At 37.8% G+C, this 19,574-nt stretch overlaps 1 protein-coding gene across 10 annotated transcripts in view; it reads right to left on the bottom strand.

Moving 5' to 3' along the window:
- LOC109415006 (cell adhesion molecule Dscam2) overlaps positions 1 to 19,574 on the bottom strand; it is a 200,053-nt gene that overhangs the window by 145,993 nt on the left and 34,486 nt on the right. For all 10 annotated transcript variants that reach the window (XM_062851903.1, XM_062851905.1, XM_062851906.1 and 7 more), the window contains one exon: positions 19,497 to 19,545. In XM_062851903.1, coding sequence (XP_062707887.1) covers positions 19,497 to 19,533 — 37 coding nt within the window. In that variant the 5' untranslated portion in view covers positions 19,534 to 19,545. The remainder of the gene's footprint in view (positions 1 to 19,496; positions 19,546 to 19,574) is intronic.

Raw genomic sequence — 19,574 nt, 5'->3', positions numbered from 1 at the left:
CGAATTACTTGAAATAGAAACCTTTCCCGAAAAAAATATTTGGTAGCCTTAATAGTGGTCACCATTGTGCACAACCACTACCAAATATTTTTGCCTTTAGATGCTATTCGCCATACAATATTTTTGCGATTTACTTTTAGCGATTTTTCGCGCATAGAAGCTAGCGCCACATTGGTCGATGCGGAGAGTAGGAAAACAGCCGATGTAGTTCAATCAATTTAATTTTGTATGGCGAAATGCAGCCATACAAAATTAAATTGATTTACTCCCGCTGATCAACTGTGGCTGCGCGCAAAGCGGGTAGTCCATTAATGGATTACCTACATCGGCTGTTTTCCTACTCTCCGCATCCACCAATGTGGCGCTAGTATTTGGTAGTGGTTGTGCACAATGCTCAAGTAACCACGGCGTTGAAGCCTTATTGCATGCAGATATACGGTGTATTTAGAGCAATCATTACTTTACATGCAAACTTAAGGTTGATTTAAAGTGGAAATGGGCAATTATAGAATCAAATTAAGATTATTCTAGTATAATCTTAGAACAGTCGCATAATTGCCAACTCCATTTTAAATCAACCTTAAGTGTTCATGTAAAGTAATGATTGCTCTAAATACACCGTATATCTGCATGCAATAAGGCTTCAGCGCCGTGGTTACTTGGGTGGTGACCACTAGGGGAAAAAACATATTTTGGACACAGCAACGCGCCAATATTTTTTGGACACTTACGGCAAAAACAAATGGAAGTGTCCAAAATATATTGGCGTAACGCTGTGTCCAAAATACGTTGGTTCCCCTATTAGGCCTACCAAATATTTTTTCGGGAAAAACTTTGTATTTCAAGTAATTCAAGTTTAGATGCATTTCGCCATACAAAATTAAATGGACTACCCGCTTGGCGCACACCCACAGTTGATCAGCAGGAGTAAATCCATTTTATTTTGTATGGTGAAAAGCATCTAAACTTGAATTACTTGAAATAGAAAGCTTTTACTAAAAAAATATTTGGTAAGCTTAATAGTAGCACAGAGAACAGACATTTAAGCTCGAACAAAAATACGTCGAAATCGTGTGTAAAGGATTTATGCATACCTCAACGCCACCAACGGAGACTGCCCACATATAAAGTTGATTTGACTCCACGATGGCAGTGTTCATCGTTAAAATACACTAGCCCACAAAGCGACACGAGCGCCAAACGGCCAAAAACGGCGAGCACTGGAAACAAATTTGACAACACAACAATATAAGTGATGGGACGCTAGCGCCGCGCAACGGGAGCTTAACCACATACTCTGATATGACCGTTACAAAGTTTTACACAAGGCAGAAAGCGAAGATAGACGTCTGTTCTCTGTGATAGTAGTCACCATAGTCCATTTTACGAGCCGATTTTATGAATGAATTTTGACAGGAGGTTGTGTCCAATAACCCGTGAAAACCAATATCATCATCAACATTGTTGTCACTTCGTAAAATGGCTCATTGTGCACAGCCACTACCAAATATTTTTTTAGAATAATGTATTCCACTTCGATAAATTTGCCTATAGATGCTATTCGCCATACAATATTTTTGCGATTTACTTTTAGCGATTTTTCGTGCATAGAAGCTAGCGCCACATTTGTCGATGCGGAGAGTAGGAAAACAGTCGATGTGCGTTGCATGAAAAACACATTTATGGCGACTACTTTTCCAGGTCTTGAAAGGTGGTCGAAATTCAATCGCGGTGCAAATACCACGTGTAGTCGCAGCAGTCACCACTTCTCCTGGCCACGTGATGAACTTTTTTCATGAAATATCAAAGAAGTCTATGATGGAAAATTTGAAAACCATATCTGTTGCATTAGGCGACTACCTCGCGCGTATCTTTGACTGCGACCATTTTTTATTTTTCTATTTTTATTACTTTCCTCGACCAGTCAAAGAGCGATGGGACAAATAATGAAATCTATATGTATATCGGCCTTATGTTCTGATAATAAAAAGCACTAAACAAAACGTTTACCTAACAATTTTTGTTTATAAAATCGTTTCAACATATTTACATAAAAAATCTGCACTCGGTGTAAATAATTGTTTTCCATTTTTTTATCACTGGATAGATGAAAAACTAAACAGAGGAAGAGCACTATTCAGTTTCATTGAATATGGAGGTTTTTTGGGCGTTTTCCAAATTTAATACGGAATTGCAATACAAACGGAAAAACTATATCCACAGACAGACGTCGCACTCTAGTCACTTCTCATCGTTACCTTTTTTAACGGCTAGTTCAGATATTTTGTAGTTCGCAAATCGCTCGGTTGCGGCGCTCGCATCGTTTTTGCTCCTGTTTGACGTTTGCTCACTACCGCCGCCTGCTGAGTGATTTGCGTAACACAGCTTGGTTAGCATTGGGCGATTATATTTTCGTGACGATGATTTTTATCGCAATTTGCTCCAAGTGATACGTCTGTTTGTCTGTGCTATATCCGTAAAAGAAATCGGATATCAAAAACTAATGTTATTGAATATGCATCATATACATAATTTTCATTGCACTACGAAAATTCAATATTTTATAATAGAGAAAGTATTACATTTCGCAAAAAAAATTGTCGGGCAAAGTTTTGCAAAAACGCAAATAGATATGCGCGATTGCATTTAATCGTTTCGGTATCTTCTGCGCGATCAATCATTATCTGATTTCCGCACTTACTGTAGAAGACACGAACATGATATGATGGCGACGATCTATGAGCGATTTTGTACATTTTTACGCGATAATCTACGGTGAAACGTGCAATATAAGACGAAACCTTCTTTACGTACCGTAAACCGGGATCAAATTAATCAGCGGGGAGAAATTGATCATTCGGGTACAACAGTGTAATGGATCATTGAAGCCGACTTTTCCGCTACTCACCGCATCAAAACAAAAGCGCTACCGTATATGGACGATAACACAGTGACAGCAGTGGAGTTACGTCAAACACACAAGGCTACGGTGGCGCTATCTGTTCATTTCATACCGGCCGTTTTAGTTATTTTAGTGATCCATTCCATACTAGGAACTCCTAAGCGTATCAGGTATCAGTAGGTCGGCTCTAGACAGAGGCACGTTCTCCTCCATTCGGGTAAGCACTCTTAAGCGTCGTAATGATCTTAAACTTTTTATGCCATCTAGTTCATAGATGTCTAGAGATGAGTGTAGGCTTTTAATTTTGTAGAAAAAGTTAGGTTTGCCTTATTTTTTGAAGGAATTTGCAATGTATTTCTCATTTAGCCGAAATCATTGCCACAGTGGTCCACGAACCAGATTTACGAGGAAAGATGCATGCAGCGCCTTAAATTAACTTTTTAGACAAATATGGTCTTCTACAAAGTTGTTGCTAATAAAATGGCCCGCTTTATAATATACATGAAAATTAGGGTGGTCCATATTTTCACAGAAATTGGAAACCAAACTTTTTTATTTGCAAGAATAACCATACACATTCTTCGGCAAAATTGGAGACCTATCAATGAATTAACTACATCGGCTGTTTTCCTACTCTCCGCATCGACCAATGTGGCGCTAGCTTCTATGCGAGAAAAATCGCTAAAAGTAAATCGAAAAAATATTGTATGGCGAATAGCATCTAAAGGCAAATTTGTCGAAGTGGAATACATTATTCGAAAAAATATTTGGTAGTGGTTGTGCACAATGGTGACTACTATTCTCCAGTTTTGGGCCAGCGTATCTCCTGGATAGCGGCCACATTAACGCCGACATTCCGCAGTTCACGAGCCAGGAGCCCAACACGTGCGGGTTCATTCAAAGTTCTCACGTTCCAAGATCCGACTTTCCAATCGTTGTCCTTTATTCGTTGCCGGGTCTGTTGCCGTTGAATCAATCCTTTTACTCTACTATTGCTTTTCTGGGTGTTTGAAGGTTTTCAGCAGGCTACCTTACCGGGGCCGCGCTGCCTACATTGCGTTGAAGGGGCTGCCTTCTTAGGTATAGCTGACGCAATACAGCATTTCATACTCAGCCGCTGGATGCCAGAACAGACGCTGTTTGAGCCGCACCTCCTTGGTGAACAGACGCTCGGATCGTACCTCCTCAATCTAGCTGAAGTCAGAAGGACAACAGTGCCCAGGCTGCACTACCAGCTAAGCACACAACTCTTAGCTGGCGGTCTTTGTCATCGTTTGACCCGTGGAAGCATGAGGTAGGAACTTGTGAGGACCAGAGCTATGTTGGACGCTCTCCTTATCGACTCACCGTTTTGCAGCCCTAGTGACTACTATTAAGCCTACTAAATATTTTTTCAGTAAAAGCTTTCTATTTCAAGTAATTCAAGATTAGATGCTTTTCACCATACAAAATAAAATGGATTTACTCCTGCTGATCAACTGTGGCTGCGCGCAAAGCGGGTAGTTCATTTTGAGCAAGTTTGCAGAATACATTTTTTTTGTAGCTCTAAAATTGACCGATCTAGAGATATATTTCTGAATTAGCTTAGGGTGATTCAAGAAAAACAGTTTTTTTGACTTTAACTTTTGCAGTTTCAGTTTCTCATCAAAGTCGCCTAAGAAACACTTGTAGAGCATTTGAAAACGCGTCGTTTCGTCTCTTTTGGTTCAAAAGTTATGAGCGTTTTTCTTCAAAAATCATAGTTTATTCAAAATGCGATATTATGGGTTGGGGCAAAGATAAAAAATATCTTTTTCCAGCATTCAAAAGAAGAAATATTGTTATAAAACATATCAAAAAATTAGAGGGGTGTTATTTTTGTAACTCAAGAAAAAATAGTTGAAAAGTGCCTATATTTTCTAGAAAATCATCAATATCTTTTGAACGGAATGACGTAGCAACATTCTCAGCGCACGAAAATGTGCGTTTTTGGAAGCTCTCAAAGTGGTTCTTTGACGACTTTGATAAGAAAATTGAAATGAAAGAGATAAAGCGAAAAAACTGTTTTGCCCAAATTTTGAGCATTTTCCCATAGTTTTCATAGGGTGACGCTAGAACAAATCGTTTTATCGCTCTTGTTCCCCCCATATTTTCTCGGAATCAAAAACAGTTTTCTTCTAGCATATTTTTTTTCCAAAACTACATCTTGACAGACGACAATGTTTTGGTTACATTTGATTTTGATTGTGCATTGCATTATTTTTTAATGGCTGATGGTTTGTTTTCAGTCCTTCAGAAATCTTTTAGGCGATTTCGAAAAATCTCAAAACCTTTGTAAAAATTGAACCAAATCGTGTCAAAACTTTACAGCACATAGTGTAAATAAAATACTATCAAACGTATTTATTCAAATAAGGCTGTTATATAAATATTTAAATTAATGCAGCTTGGTATATACAACAGTGACATGGAGAGACTTGATCCCTCGAGAATGGATTACCCGCTTGGCGCACACCCACAGTTGATCAGCAGAAGTAAATCAATTTTATTTTGTATGGTGAAAAGCATCTAAACTTGAATTACTTGAAATAGAAAGCTTTTACTAAAAAAATATTTGGTAGGCTTAATAGTAGTCACCATTGTGCACAACCACTACCAAATATTTTTTCGAATAATGTATTCCACATCGATAAATTTGCATTTAGATGCTATTCGTCATACAATATTTTTGCGATTTACTTTTAGCGATTTTTCGCGCATAGAAGCTAGCGCCACATTGGTCGATGCGGAGAGTAGGAAAACAGCCGATGTAGTTAATTCATTACACACACATTATACTTGTGAAAAATAAAATTCTATTTGGAAGCCTCTGTTTACTCGGAGTTCTAGTAAATTCATTGATAAAACATGTCAGATAATTATTATTTTATTACACACCATAAAAAGAAGGATCAAGTCTCCCCATTTTCAAAATACAGCATGACCTTAACAATTTAAGTAAATATTATAATTTCAAGTTCACCATATTCATCAAAAATACAAGAAAATTTGAAATGAAAATGAATAGGAAGCTTCTGGGGTTATTTTCCTTTTAAATTAACCATGTGCTCAAAAGGGGATCAATGAATTAAATACTTTGGCTGTTTTCCTACTCTCCGCATCGACCAATGTGGCGCCAGCTTCTATGCGCGAAAAATCGCTAAAAGTAAATCGCAAAAATATACCGCATTTAGTTCACCACTGGACTGCGAACTGCGACTTCATAAGTGCGAAAACGCAAATAAAAGTGCGCGATTGCATCAAATCTGGTTGATGTCTTCGGCGCACTATTTCTTCAATCTATAGTGAACAAGTGCTCTGAAGACACCGAGTTGATTTGATGCAATCGCGCACTTTTATCAGCGTTTTCGCACTCGTGAAAACTAGTGCGATAGTCCAGTGGTGAACTAAATGCGCTATATTGTATGGCGAATAGCATCTAAAGGCATATTTCTCGAAGTGGAACACAATATTTGAAAAAATGGTAGCGGTTGTGCACAATGAACCGGTTTGGTGCCACCCAAATATTTTTTCGGTAAAAGCTTTTCATTTCGAGAAATTCGAGTTTAGATGCTTTTCTCCATACAAAATAAAATGATTTTATTTACTCCTGCTGACCAACATTGAACGCACTCCCTGCGGGTAATCCATTGTGGCCCATTTAAAAAAAATACATCATAAGACATGCCTCCATAAAAACACAGTTTTGAAAACTTTAACAATAATTTAAAGTCCTTCTGTTGTGTATAAACTTGCAATAGATGTTTACCTTCCATTCTGTACGAAAAACGGATCAAGTTTTGTGTTTTTCTTGAAATTACAGGTAAATAAGAAAAAGGGATCAAGTCTCCCCAGTCAAATTTCACAGCATTGTGTCATTTGTTAGCCATCACCGAATGTTCTGTGAAGTTTTGACAGTTGGTTTGAAAAGCTTTTAATTTCGCACAAAGATCTGTGACAACTTATTTTACAGTTTAGATTCGGTAAATTATTTCACAGAATTCTGCGATTCATTCTTAGTGTGATAGCTATTCTGAACATGAATTGGTTAAAAAAGTTCATTTTATGATGAAATAGTCATTTATTGTGATAGAAATCACTTATTACAAATGAAATTGCCGGGGCCGGATCACAACGTCCGATGCCATAAGGTCCCGGACATTAAGTCGCGTTTTTTTGCGAAATAGCATCCAAAAGTTTGGATGCGTCATAATATCCTATGTGCCTTCTTTCCTTGGACTTCGTGGCGTATCTGCAAGTTCGGACGTTATGCCCCGAAAAAATGCGCCATAAAGTCCTGGGACTTTATGGCCTCGGACGTTATGATACTGCGCCGAAATTGCCTACGTTTAAGGGAGAAATTTCAATATTTAATTTTGTATTTTAAGTATCAAATTCACTAGTTGTAAGAGTTTAAACGCGTTTTCCGGTTTTAGAAGAGCAAAATTAAGCGGAGAAGGAAATTTTCCTTTCTAACCGATGCTTAATTGTATGCTGATCAATTAAGCCCCAAACTGGCATTTCCATTTTTTGATTTTTGGAATGAATTAACTACATCGGCTGTTTTCCTACTCTCCGCATCGACCAATGTGGCGCTAGTTTCTATGCGCGAAAAATCGCTAAAAGTAAATCGCAAAAATATTGTATGGCGAATACCATCTAAAGGCAAATTCTTCAAAGTGGAACACATTATTCGAAAAAATATTTGGTAGTGGTTGTGCACAATGGTGACCACTATTAAGCCTACCAAATATTTTTTCGGGAAAAGGTTTGTATTTCAAGTAATTCAAGTTTAGATGCATTTCGCCATACAAAATTAAATTGATTTACTCCTGCTGATCAACTGTGGCTGCACGCAAAGCGAGTAGTCCATTAATTAACTTTAAGTTTAAATTTGTTGAACAAAATTCTGTCACAGGGTTCCATGGAGATCCACTGGGTACTTATTTTCCAGAAATTCTTTTGGCAATATTTGAATTTCCACTAATATTATCCGCAAAAGTTATTTTGTGATCAATTTGACCCCGGATTACGGTAATTTAAAATACTCCAGTAGTTTTTAACTACTTTTTATTTTGGACAAACACATTACAAGTTGACTCTAACTTTCTCAAACTCAAGAGATGAATCTAACTGGAGAAAAAACATTAAAAAAGTGATTATTCATAAACATCGACACATTTACTCTCATTAAGCAAAATTGCGTATTCATTGAATTTTAAATTTGAGTATGTATTACCCAATAATGGATTACCTGCAGGGAGTGCGTTCAATGCTGGTCAGCAGGAGTAAAATCATTTTATTTTGTATGGCGAAAAGCATCTAAACTCGAATTTCTCGAAATGACAAGCTTTTACCGAAAAAATATTTGGTAGGCATAAAACCGGTCATCATTGTGCACAACCGCTACCAAATATTTTTTCGAATAATGTGTTCCACTTCGAGAAATACGCCTTTAGATGCTATTCGCCATACAATATTTTTGCGATTTACTTTTAGCGATTTTTCGCGCATAGAAGCTAGCGCCTCATTGGTCCATGCGGAGAGTAGGAAAACAGCAAAAGCATTTAATCCATTGAAAGCCGCAGTGGTCACCGATCTGGTTTAAATATATAATTTGTAAATATTATTAAAGCGTAAATAAAAAATGCAGTAAAAATCAAAATAACAAATATCCAGGAGGAATGTTTACGCATTGCCTGAGAGCGCATTGCCGAAGAAAAATCAACATTCCTACCAAAACGACTGAAACAAAACCACGCGACAAGTACAGTGATAAACAAGTATTGGTAAATCTAGCCTGCTACCTACGGTAACCAATATAATTTGGACCCCCATATATTTTGGACCCCCTGTGTCCCATTTTCACAACTTACACAGGTTTAATGATGAGATGACGGAAATTTTTAGAATCATGCGCTAAATAAGATCGCTCTGCACAGGCAGCAATCATTTCCTCACTGGAAACACTGTCTGTGCTGGAAATATCCTTATTTGCCTTGAAATTATTTTTTTGCCAATCTCGTCATCCGTGTGAGTGTCGCATCATATTTACAAAAAGAGATTGCGGTGCTGAGGAAACTTGCAGATGTAAACAAAAACGTTTATCATTCTAGCGCATTAAATGAATTAACTACATCGGCTGTTTTCCTACTCTCCGCATCGACTAATGTAGCGCTAGCTTCTATGCACGAAAAATCGCTAAAAGTAAATCGCAAAAATATTGTATGGCGAATACCATCTAAAGGCAAATTCTTCAAAGTGGAACACATTATTCGAAAAAATATTTGGTAGTGGTTGTGTACAATGGTGACCACTATTAAGCCTACCAAATATTTTTTGGGGAAAAGCTTTCTATTTCAAGTAATTCAAGTTTAGATGCATTTCGCCATACAAAATTAAATTGATTTACTCCTGCTGATCAACTGTGGCTGCGCTCAAAGCGGGTAGTCCATTCGCAAAGTTCGTCTAATCAGCCTTTGTCAATCAAGTAATGGATTACCGGCAGGGAGTGCGTTCAATGCTGGTCAGCAGGAGTAAAAACATTCTATTTTGTATGGCGAAAAGCATCTAAACTCGAATTTCGTTTGGAACGCGCGTTTGTATGGATTTGACAGCAATGGATTACCGGCAGAGAGTGCGTTCAATGTTGCTCAACAGGAGTAAAATTATTTTATTTTGTATGGCGAAAAGCATCTAAACTCGAATTTCTCGAAATGAACAGCTTTTGCCGAAAAAATATTTGGTAGGCACCAAACCGGTCATCATTGTGCACAACCGCTACCAAATATTTTTTCGAATAATGTGTGCCACTTCGAGAAATACGTCTTTAGATGCTATTTGCCATACAATATTTTTGCGATTTACTTTTAGCGATCTTTCGCGCATAGAAGCTAGCGCCACATTGGTCGATGTGGAGAGTAGGAAAACAGCCAAAGCATTTAATTCATTTGACACATGATCTATGTTCCAATTTTGACATTGACGCCACTCTAAGTTAAAGGCACTCTAGGTAACGGTTGAATTTTGGCCCCCTAGAGGACATTGGTTTCAATGGACTATCCGCTTTGCGCGCAGCCACAGTTGATCAGCAGGAGTAAATCAATTTAATTTTGTATGGCGAAGTGCATCTAAACTTGAATTACTTAATTAATTAAACTTGAATTAAACTTAAATTAAACTTGAATAAACTTGAAATACAAAGCTTTTCCCGAAAAAATATTTGGTAGGCTTAATAGTGGTCACCATTGTGCACAACCAGTACCAAATATTTTTTCGAATAATGTGTTCCACTTTGAAGAATTTGCCTTTAGATGGTATTCGCCATACAATATTTTTGCGATTTACTTTTAACGATTTTTCGCGCATAGAAGCTAGCGCCACATTGGTCGATGCGGAGAGTAGGAAAACAGCCGATGTAGGTAATTCATTCAATGGACTACCCGCTTGGCGCGCAGCCACAGTTGATCAACAAGAGTAAATCAATTTAATTTTGAATGGCGAAATGCATCTAAACTTGAATTACTTGAAATACAAAGCTTTTCCCGAAAAAATATTTGGTAGGCTTAATAGTGGTCACCATTGTGCACAACCACTACCAAATATTTTTTCGAATAATGTGTTCCACTTTGAAGAATTTCCCTTTAGATGGTATTCGCCATACAATATTTTTGCGATTTACTTTTAGCGATTTTTCGCGCATAGAAGCTAGCGCCACATTGGTCGATGCGGAGAGTAGGAAAACAGCCGATGTAGTTAATGGACTACCCGCTTGGCGAACGCCCACAGTTGATCAGCAGGAGTAAATCCATTTAATTTTGTATGGTGAAAAGCATCTAAACTTGAATTACTTGAAATGAAATGCTTTTCCTGAAAAAAAATAATGAATTAACTACATCGTCTGTTTTCCTACTCTCCGCATCAACCAATGTGGCGCTAGCTTCTATGCGCGAAAAATCGCTAAAAGTAAATCGCAAAAATATTGTATGGCGAATACCATCTAAAGGCAAATTCTTCAAAGTTGATCACATTATTCGAAAAAAAATTTGGTAGTGGTTGTGCACAATGGTGACCACTATTAAGCCTACCAAATATTTTTTTCTGGAAAAGCTTTGTATTTCAAGTAATTCAAGTTTAGATGCATTTCGCCATACAAAATTAAATTGATTTACTCCTGTTGATCAACTGTGGCTGCGCGCAAAGCGGGTAGTCCATTGGTAGGCTTAATAGTGGTCACCATTGTAACCACAACCAAATATTTTTTGGAAAAATGTATTCCACTTCGATAAATTTGCCTTTAGATGCTATTCGTCATACATTTTTTTGCGATTTACTTTTAGCGATTTTTCGCGCATAGAAGCTAGCGCCACATTGGTAGATGCGGAGAGTAGGAAAACAGCCGATGTATCAGGTATCAGAAGGCCGGCTCCAGAGGCACGTTATCCTCCATTAGGGACATTTGTGCCATCGCCATACATATGAGCCTATTTCATCATTTACCTGAGGGAGAATGGGACAAGGGATGGGAATTGGGAAAGGGAAAGGTGATGAAATAGGAAGGGGTGCCCTAGAAAAGGGAATGAACGCATAAGCGCAACGAGAGCTCATAGCTCATACCACAACGGGGTTAATCAGTGCCCTGAAAAGGACACTGTAAAACGCATAAGCGTAAAAAGAGCCTATAGCTCATTGGAGGTAGCTTGCGACGTCATGCGACTTTCAATATGACATAGAAAGGCACGCCATCAAAAGCATCCTCAATATTCAAGAAATCACCCAAGCAAAAACTACGTTTGAGCGAGTGCTTTCTTGAAAACGTATACAACTTTATGTAAAAAAGTCACTGTGGACATCCCAAATTGGGAGACATGTGAGTTCACATGAACAGGCATGTTAGCAAGACGAACATCACAGATGTGATAATCGACAATGCGTTTAGAGCATTTCAGAAAGAACGACGTAACCAGATAAATCTGGAACTTATTCCTTCTTTATACAACGCACGCACCCTTTCGGGATAAAACTACAGAGTAATTTCATGCCATGAAAATACCCAATAAAAAACTACAAGAGTTCAAAACATGTTTGAAAAACTCAAATCCCTCTGGAAAAAAATAGGATAAAGCCCCATTTGCTCCAGGAGATTTGAAGTAAGCAGAGCTTTTTAGTGCTCACTAAATCGATTCTATAGCTACAATCCTCGGGGTAGAAGCTAAAGATTCGTAGCTATACAAAAGACTGGTTTATCCGAAGATATTTAGAACTTGAACAGGTCCGAGTTCCATTCAGGAATACCTCTTGCGGTCCGCACAGACCGCAGAGGACAAGCTTCTTTCAAAGCAGTAGCTATGGTATACCACAATGAAGGGCGTTGTAATAACAAAACCATAATGAAACTCTCTTGGAGTAGCAATGGAAGCGAGTTATCCATAAAATGTGATCGCAACCAATGAACTAACTACATCGGCTGTTTTCCTACTCTCCGCATCGACCAATGTGGCGCTAGCTTCTATGCGTGAAAAATCGCTAAAAGTAAATCGCAAAAATATTGTATGGCGAATACCATCTAAAGGCAAATTCTTCAAAGTGGAACACATTATTCGAAAAAATATTTGGTAGTGGTTGTGCACAATGGTGACCACTATTAAGCCTACCAAATATTTTTTCGGGAAAAGCTTTGTATTTCAAGTAATTCAAGTTTAGATGCATTTCGCCATACAAAATTAAATTGATTTACTCCTGCTGATCAACTGTGGCTGCGCGCAAAGCGGGTAGTCCATTATTACAGGTTCCCTAGCTTGTTGAGCAGGGACGCCTGAATACGCAAAGTTTGCGAAGGAACACTCCAAAGTGCGAAAAGGTCAAATGGAGAGTCCTCATCTGGCGCATGCCAGTCAGTCAAATCATGACAAATTCTGCTCATGCAGAGTTGGGTTAGGTGCAATTCTGTGTTAAGTTAACCATGAACTGTACTACCTAAGTATTCCATCAAACTGAAGCATCTCAAATCAATGTCTGAGCTACTTCAGATGCCAAATATCAGCGAAAAGATGCTGAAAACAAGAGCTTGCTTGAAGGCATCCATAAGGAAAGTTGAAACATACTGTTAACGTTATTCTAAAATAGAGCATGCTCGAGGCACGACAGTTCATCTATATTGAAAAAAGCAAAGCTGGGTTCACAAGGTAACCTAAACAGAAGTTACCCTACGAAAATGAACTTTTTTATGTAGATCCACTTGGGCTACATACGCTTTTTACGCTGAAAATTGATCTGAGGTTTCCTTGCCGTAGCCACTACCCAAACTAGACAGGATTACACTCTTCACAATCACAGCACAAAAAGGAAGAATCAACGACGAACCAAATCGTGGTCGATTGAAAAACGCCAATGGCGAAAACGCATTAGGCGAACCCATATAGGCAGTAATGTAAGCTAACAACATTTGAATAACCCCGCCCTTATTTAGCCTCAAATTTGAGACTTAAGAAAGGCAACTGATTATCTCGGAGAAACGCAAGGTCCACTGCACCATTGCTCCGGTTAGCGCAGTAAGGGCGTAATACTGTGGAGGACGCCCTGATTCTCCACAGGCTCCGTTTGTGGTTAGGTTATTAGACCCCCCTAACCATTCATTCTTTGGCACGGTAAGCATAAAGCCGCATAACACCATGAATTAGGGGTCACCTGTTTAGTGGACTCTTACCACTGGATCAGGCGGTCCGTAGTGTTATTCTTAGCCAATGAATTAAATGCTTTGGCTGTTTTCCTACTCTCCGCATCGACCAATATGGCGCTAGCTTCTATGCGCGAAAAATCGCTAAAAGTAAATCGCAAAAATATTGTATGGCGAATAGCACCTATAGGCGTGTTTCTCGAAGTGGAACACATTATTCGAAAAAATATATGGTAGTGGTTGTGCACAATGATGACCGGTTTGGTGCCTACCAAATATTTTTTCGGTAAAAGCTTTTCGTTTCGAGAAATATGAGTTTAGATACTTTTCGCCATACAAAATAAAATTATTTTACTCCTGTTGGCCAACATTGAACGCACTCCCTGCGGGTAATCCATTGAGACAACCGCTACCGACACTACACAGCTATCTAGGCTGATCGGGAAAAGAAGTTAACATTGATGGTCAACTTCCAAACGAACCCGAACAGCCGCACAAAAAAATAATGAATTAACTACATCGGCTGTTTTCCTACTCTCCGCATCGACCAATGTGGCGCTAGCTTCTATGCGCGAAAAATCGCTAAAAGTAAATCGCAAAAATATTGTATGGCGAATACCATCTAAAGGCAAATTCTTCAAAGTGGAACACATTATTCGAAAAAAAATTTGGTAGTGGTTGTGCACAATGGTGACCACTATTAAGCCTACCAAATATTTTTTTTCTGGAAAAGCTTTGTATTTCAAGTAATTCAAGTTTAGATGCATTTCGCCATACAAAATAGATTACCCGCAGGGAGTGCGTTCAATGTTGGTCAGCAGGAGTAAAATAATTTTATTTTGTATGGCGCTAAGCATCTAAACTCGAATTTCTCGAAATGAAAAGCTTTTACAGAAAAAATATTTGGTAGGCACCAAACCGGTCATCATTGTGCACAACCGCTACCAAATATTTTTTCGAATAATGTGTTTCACTTCGAGAAATACGCCATTAGATGCTATTCGCCATACAATATTTTTGCGATTTACTTTTAGCGATCTTTCGCGCATAGAAGCTAGCGCCACATTGGTCGATGCGGAGAGTAGGAAAACAGTCAAAGCATTTAATTCATTAAATTGATTTACTCCTGTTGATCAACTGTGGCTGCGCGCAAAGCGGGTAGTCCATTGGTAGGCTTAATAGTGGTCACCATTGTAACCACAACCAAATATTTTTTGGAAAAATGTATTCCACTTCGATAAATTTGCCTTTAGATGCTATTCGTCATACATTTTTTTGCGATTTACTTTTAGCGATTTTTCGCGCATAGAAGCTAGCGCCACATTGGTAGATGCGGAGAGTAGGAAAACAGCCGATGTAGGTAATTCATTCATTAACTACATCGGCTGTTTTCCTACTCTCCGCATCGATCAATGTGGCGCTAGCTTCTATGCGCGAAAGATCACTAAAAGTAAATCGCAAAAATATTGTATGGCGAATTCAATCTAAAGGCAAATTTCTCGAAGTGGAACACATTATTCGAAAAAATATTTGGTAGTGGTTGTGCACAATGGTGACCACTATTAAGCCTACCAAATATTTTTTCGGGAAAAGCTTTGTATTTCAAGTAATTCAAGTTTAGATGCATTTCGCCATACAAAATTAAATTGATTTACTCCTGCTGATCAACTGTGGCTGCGCGCAAAGCAGGTAGTCCATTCTTCTGAAAATTCTTGAAAATGAGGATTTCCCCAGGAATGCCTGATGGAATTTCACCAGGAAATTTTTCAGAAATTTCTCCTGAATTTTCTTGGAAATTCTTGTTGGGATGGATCCAGGATATTTCAGGCCAAACATTTCAATAGGTCCTATCTGCATTTGAGAGGCTCTCTTTGTTCACTTTCTCTTTCAATGTACTACCAGCTTGGCGCACACCCACAGTTGATCAGCAGGAGTAAAACCATTTTATTTTGTATGGTGAAAAGCATCTAAACTTGAATTACTTGATATAGAAAGCCTTTACTGAAAAAATATTTGGTAGGCATAATAGTGGTTGCCATTGTGCACAACCACTACCAAATATTTTTTCGAATAATGTATTCCACTTCGATAAATTTGCCTTTAGATGCTATTTGCCATACAATATTTTTGCGATTTACTTTTAGCGATTTTTCGCGCATAGAAGCTAGCGCCACATTGGTCGATGCGGAGAGTAGGAAAACAGCCGATGTAGTTAATTCATTATTGCAATGTAATGGTACACTTTTCAACTACTTTTACAGTACAAATCAAAAGACGATTGTTTTGACCATCGTTATATGCAAGGAGACAAACATAATTCAAATAAACAGCTGAGATATTAACGAAAGAGAGAGAAATGAAAGAGAGCCTCTCTTCTGCAGATAGGACCTTTAGACATGTTTGGTCTGATTAATCAAAAGGATTTTTTTTAATTTCTTCAGGAATTCCCCCTAACGTGTTTCCCCAGACTCTCGCTGTGACCCCTCTAAAATTCCAAATAGGATTCCTCCAGTAATCCAGAATTTCTACAGAAATGTCTTATGTGATCATTTCACGATTTTTCTAAGGAATTTTACAAATAAATAACTTTGTATACTGTATAGTGCGGTAGAAATTCCTCCGGAAATATCTCAAGGACTTTCTCGAGGCTTTCCTCCAGAAGTTTCACCAGAAACTTTTCTATGGATTTCTTCATGAGTTGTTCTAGAATTTTCTTAGGGGATTCTCACTCCCAGTATCACATGAATTCAAATTCAATTTTACTGCTGTCTACTGTCCTTTGAAGTTTAGAGGTTATGTTCCAGTAGGGATGTTATGTAATGAATACGTAGAATATATTGGTAGTAAGATACAAGAAACATTTATTATACAACTTTGACGACGAAAACTCTCAAAAAAGTGCAAAATTGGTCATATAATGCTCAACTGGGGAGCAGGCTTGCTTCCATAAGGGTACACCCCATCATATCAACTATTCTATAAATCACGCTTATTATTGAAATAGCAAAAAGTTCAAACCAAAAAAAGTTACGTTATATCGAGGTAAAAATTACGTTATATCGAGGTATGGCTGTATATGTATAAAAGTAAGTTTTGCCATATAAATTTCGCAACCAAATTTTGCACATTATTTTTTATTCAAACATGGATCGAAAAAGCTTTGTTCCGAGTTGACGCGGTTGTATGATGTGCAACGTTGTATGATGGGATATTTGAAATTTGATCGCATCAACCCTTAGTTATTTGTAAAATTTCTTGCAGAAAATTTCTTCGAGTTTTTTTTATTGATATGATAAATTAAGTCCATATTTTTTAGATAAGTTTTTTAGACCTTCAAAATTTAACAAATAAAAGTTAATTTCAGCTGATCTTCAAAGAACAAAAACTTGAATAAAATTTCTTCGCTGACTTTTCAGGTGTCTAGCCTATCCTTTTAGGCAAATGAGAATGGTGGGTTGGTACTTAGCGACGTGCAATGATTTTTAAAACAAAAGGTTGTCGAGGAAAGTGTAATATTGTTTTAGCACTCATTCTATTTCCATGTACGACATCCACCCATTCATAAATAAAAACAATGTACAATCGAGATCCCTGCACCTTTATGCAGAGCCTTTCGTATTCGTATAATGATGTCTCCTGTGCAATTTGTTCTTTACATGTTTCTTTTCCTCTTTCAACTGACTCAAGTAGACAACGCTTTATGATGTGAGGTTATTTTTCAGCGTATCGCATATGTGCGACACGGACGAAGGGTGTGATGATTAATAGCAAAAACATGCGTTATAATTTATGAGCGGGTGGGAAAGATTATAGCTTTAAGGATACGAGAAAGTAACAAGTGAAAAATGTGACAATTAGACGATGGATATTCTACCACTAATGGTGATCAGATTTAAAGATGTGTACTGCAATTTCACTTTTGATAGAAGCAATATTTTTTTAGACAGTTTCGAATGACGTGTTGTTTATTTTCCTTTCAAGATAACATTCAATCCATTTAAGCCTGATTTAATGCTTTAATGAAAACCGCATATTTCCAGAAATTATATAAAGTCTATTAAACAGTGAAAATAATGACAACCTCCATTTGTACTTAATGAATGGACTACCCGCTTTGCGCGCAGCCACAGTTGATCAGCAGGAGTAAATCAATTTAACTTTGTATGGCGAAATGCATCTAAACTCGAATTACTTGAAATAGAAACCTTTCCCGAAAAAAATATTTGGTAGCCTTAATAGTGGTCACCATTGTGCACAACCACTACCAAATATTTTTTCGAATAATGTGTTCCACTTTGAGAAATTTGCCTTTAGATTGTATTCGCCATACAATATATTTGCGATTTACTTTTAGCGATTTTTCGCGCATAGAAGCTAGCGCCACATTGGTCGATGCGGAGAGTAGGAAAACAGCCGATGTAGTTAATTCATTAACTACATCGGCTGTTTCCCTACTCTCCGCATCGACCAGTGTGGCGCTAGCTTCTATGCGCGAAAAATCGCTAAAAGTAAATCGCAAAAATATTGTATGGCGAATACCTTCTAAAGGGAAATTCTTCAAAGTGGAACACATTATTCGAAAAAAATATTTGGTAGCGGTTGTGCACAATGGTGACCACTATTAAGCCGACCAAATATTTTTTCGGGAAAAGCTTTCTATTTCAAGTAATTCAAGTTTAGATGCATTTCGCCACACAAAATTAAATGAATTAACTACATCGGCTGTTTTCCTACTCTCCGCATCGACCAATGTGGCGCTAGCTTCCATGCGCGAAAAATCGCTAAAAGTAAATCGCAAAAATGTTGTATGGCGAATACAATCTAAAGGCAAATTTCTCAAAGTGGAACACATTATTCGAAAAAATATTTGGTAGTGGTTGTGCACAATGGTGACCACTATTAAAGCTACCAAATATTTTTTTCGGGAAAGGTTTCTATTTCAAGTAATTCGAGTTTAGATGCATTTCGCCATACAAAATTAAATTGATTTACTCCTGCTGATCAACTGTGGCTGCGTGCAAAGCGGGTAGTCCATTGATTTACTCCTGCTGATCAACTGTGGCAGCGCGCAAAGCGGGTAGTCCATTGACAAGTTGAACATTCATTTTGTTTGATTTGTTGAAAATTCAAAAAAAAAACTGAGTATTTGTCTATGCGCATTGCTATTTCAATGGACTACCCGCTTTGCGCGCAGCCACAGTTGATCAGCAGGAGTAAATCAATTTAATTTTGTATGGCGAAATGCATCTAAACTTGAATTACTTGAAATACAAAGTTTTTCCCGAAAAAATATTTGGTAGGCTTAATAGTGGTCACCATTGTGCACAACCACTACCAAATATTTTTTCGAATAATGTGTTCCACTTTGAAGAATTTGCCTTTAGATGGTATTCGCCATACAATATTTTTGCGATTTACTTTTAGCGATTTTTCGCGCATAGAAGCTAGCGCCACATTGGTCGATGCGGAGAGTAGGAAAACAGCCGATGTAGTTAATTCACAGACAAACAGACGTAACACTCCGATAATTACCATCGTACACCGATTTAACGGTCTATTTGAACATTTGTTAGTTGGCCAACTGACCACCCGTAGCGCTCGCATCGTTTTTGTTCGAGTTTGACGTTTGCCCACTACCGCCACCTAGTTGATAGTCGGCCAAACTCAGTCCTTTTAGCATTGGGCGAATGTGTTTCCGTAACTATAATTTGAATCGAAAAATGTTCGAAGTGTTACGTCTGTTTGTCTGTGGTTAATTCATTTAAGAAAATATGCCATTCTCATATGAATATCAACTATCACCAACGGTTTGTTTTGGAAGAGATATGTTAAATTTACACATACATATTGTTTAATGTGAATTCTCGGCATGCGATTCACAGCTAGAAGTTGTTTACTTACCAGTTGCATAAAATCCTACAATTAATAACAGTCTCATGTTTGTTGGCTCCTAAAAAATAAATAAATGAAAAAACATAC

Source organism: Aedes albopictus, chromosome 2 (assembly GCF_035046485.1).
Source record: "Aedes albopictus strain Foshan chromosome 2, AalbF5, whole genome shotgun sequence".
Classification (NCBI taxonomy): Eukaryota; Metazoa; Arthropoda; class Insecta; order Diptera; family Culicidae; genus Aedes; species Aedes albopictus.
Note: the sequence above shows the minus strand (reverse complement) of the source record. Positions and strands in the feature narration are given on the sequence as shown.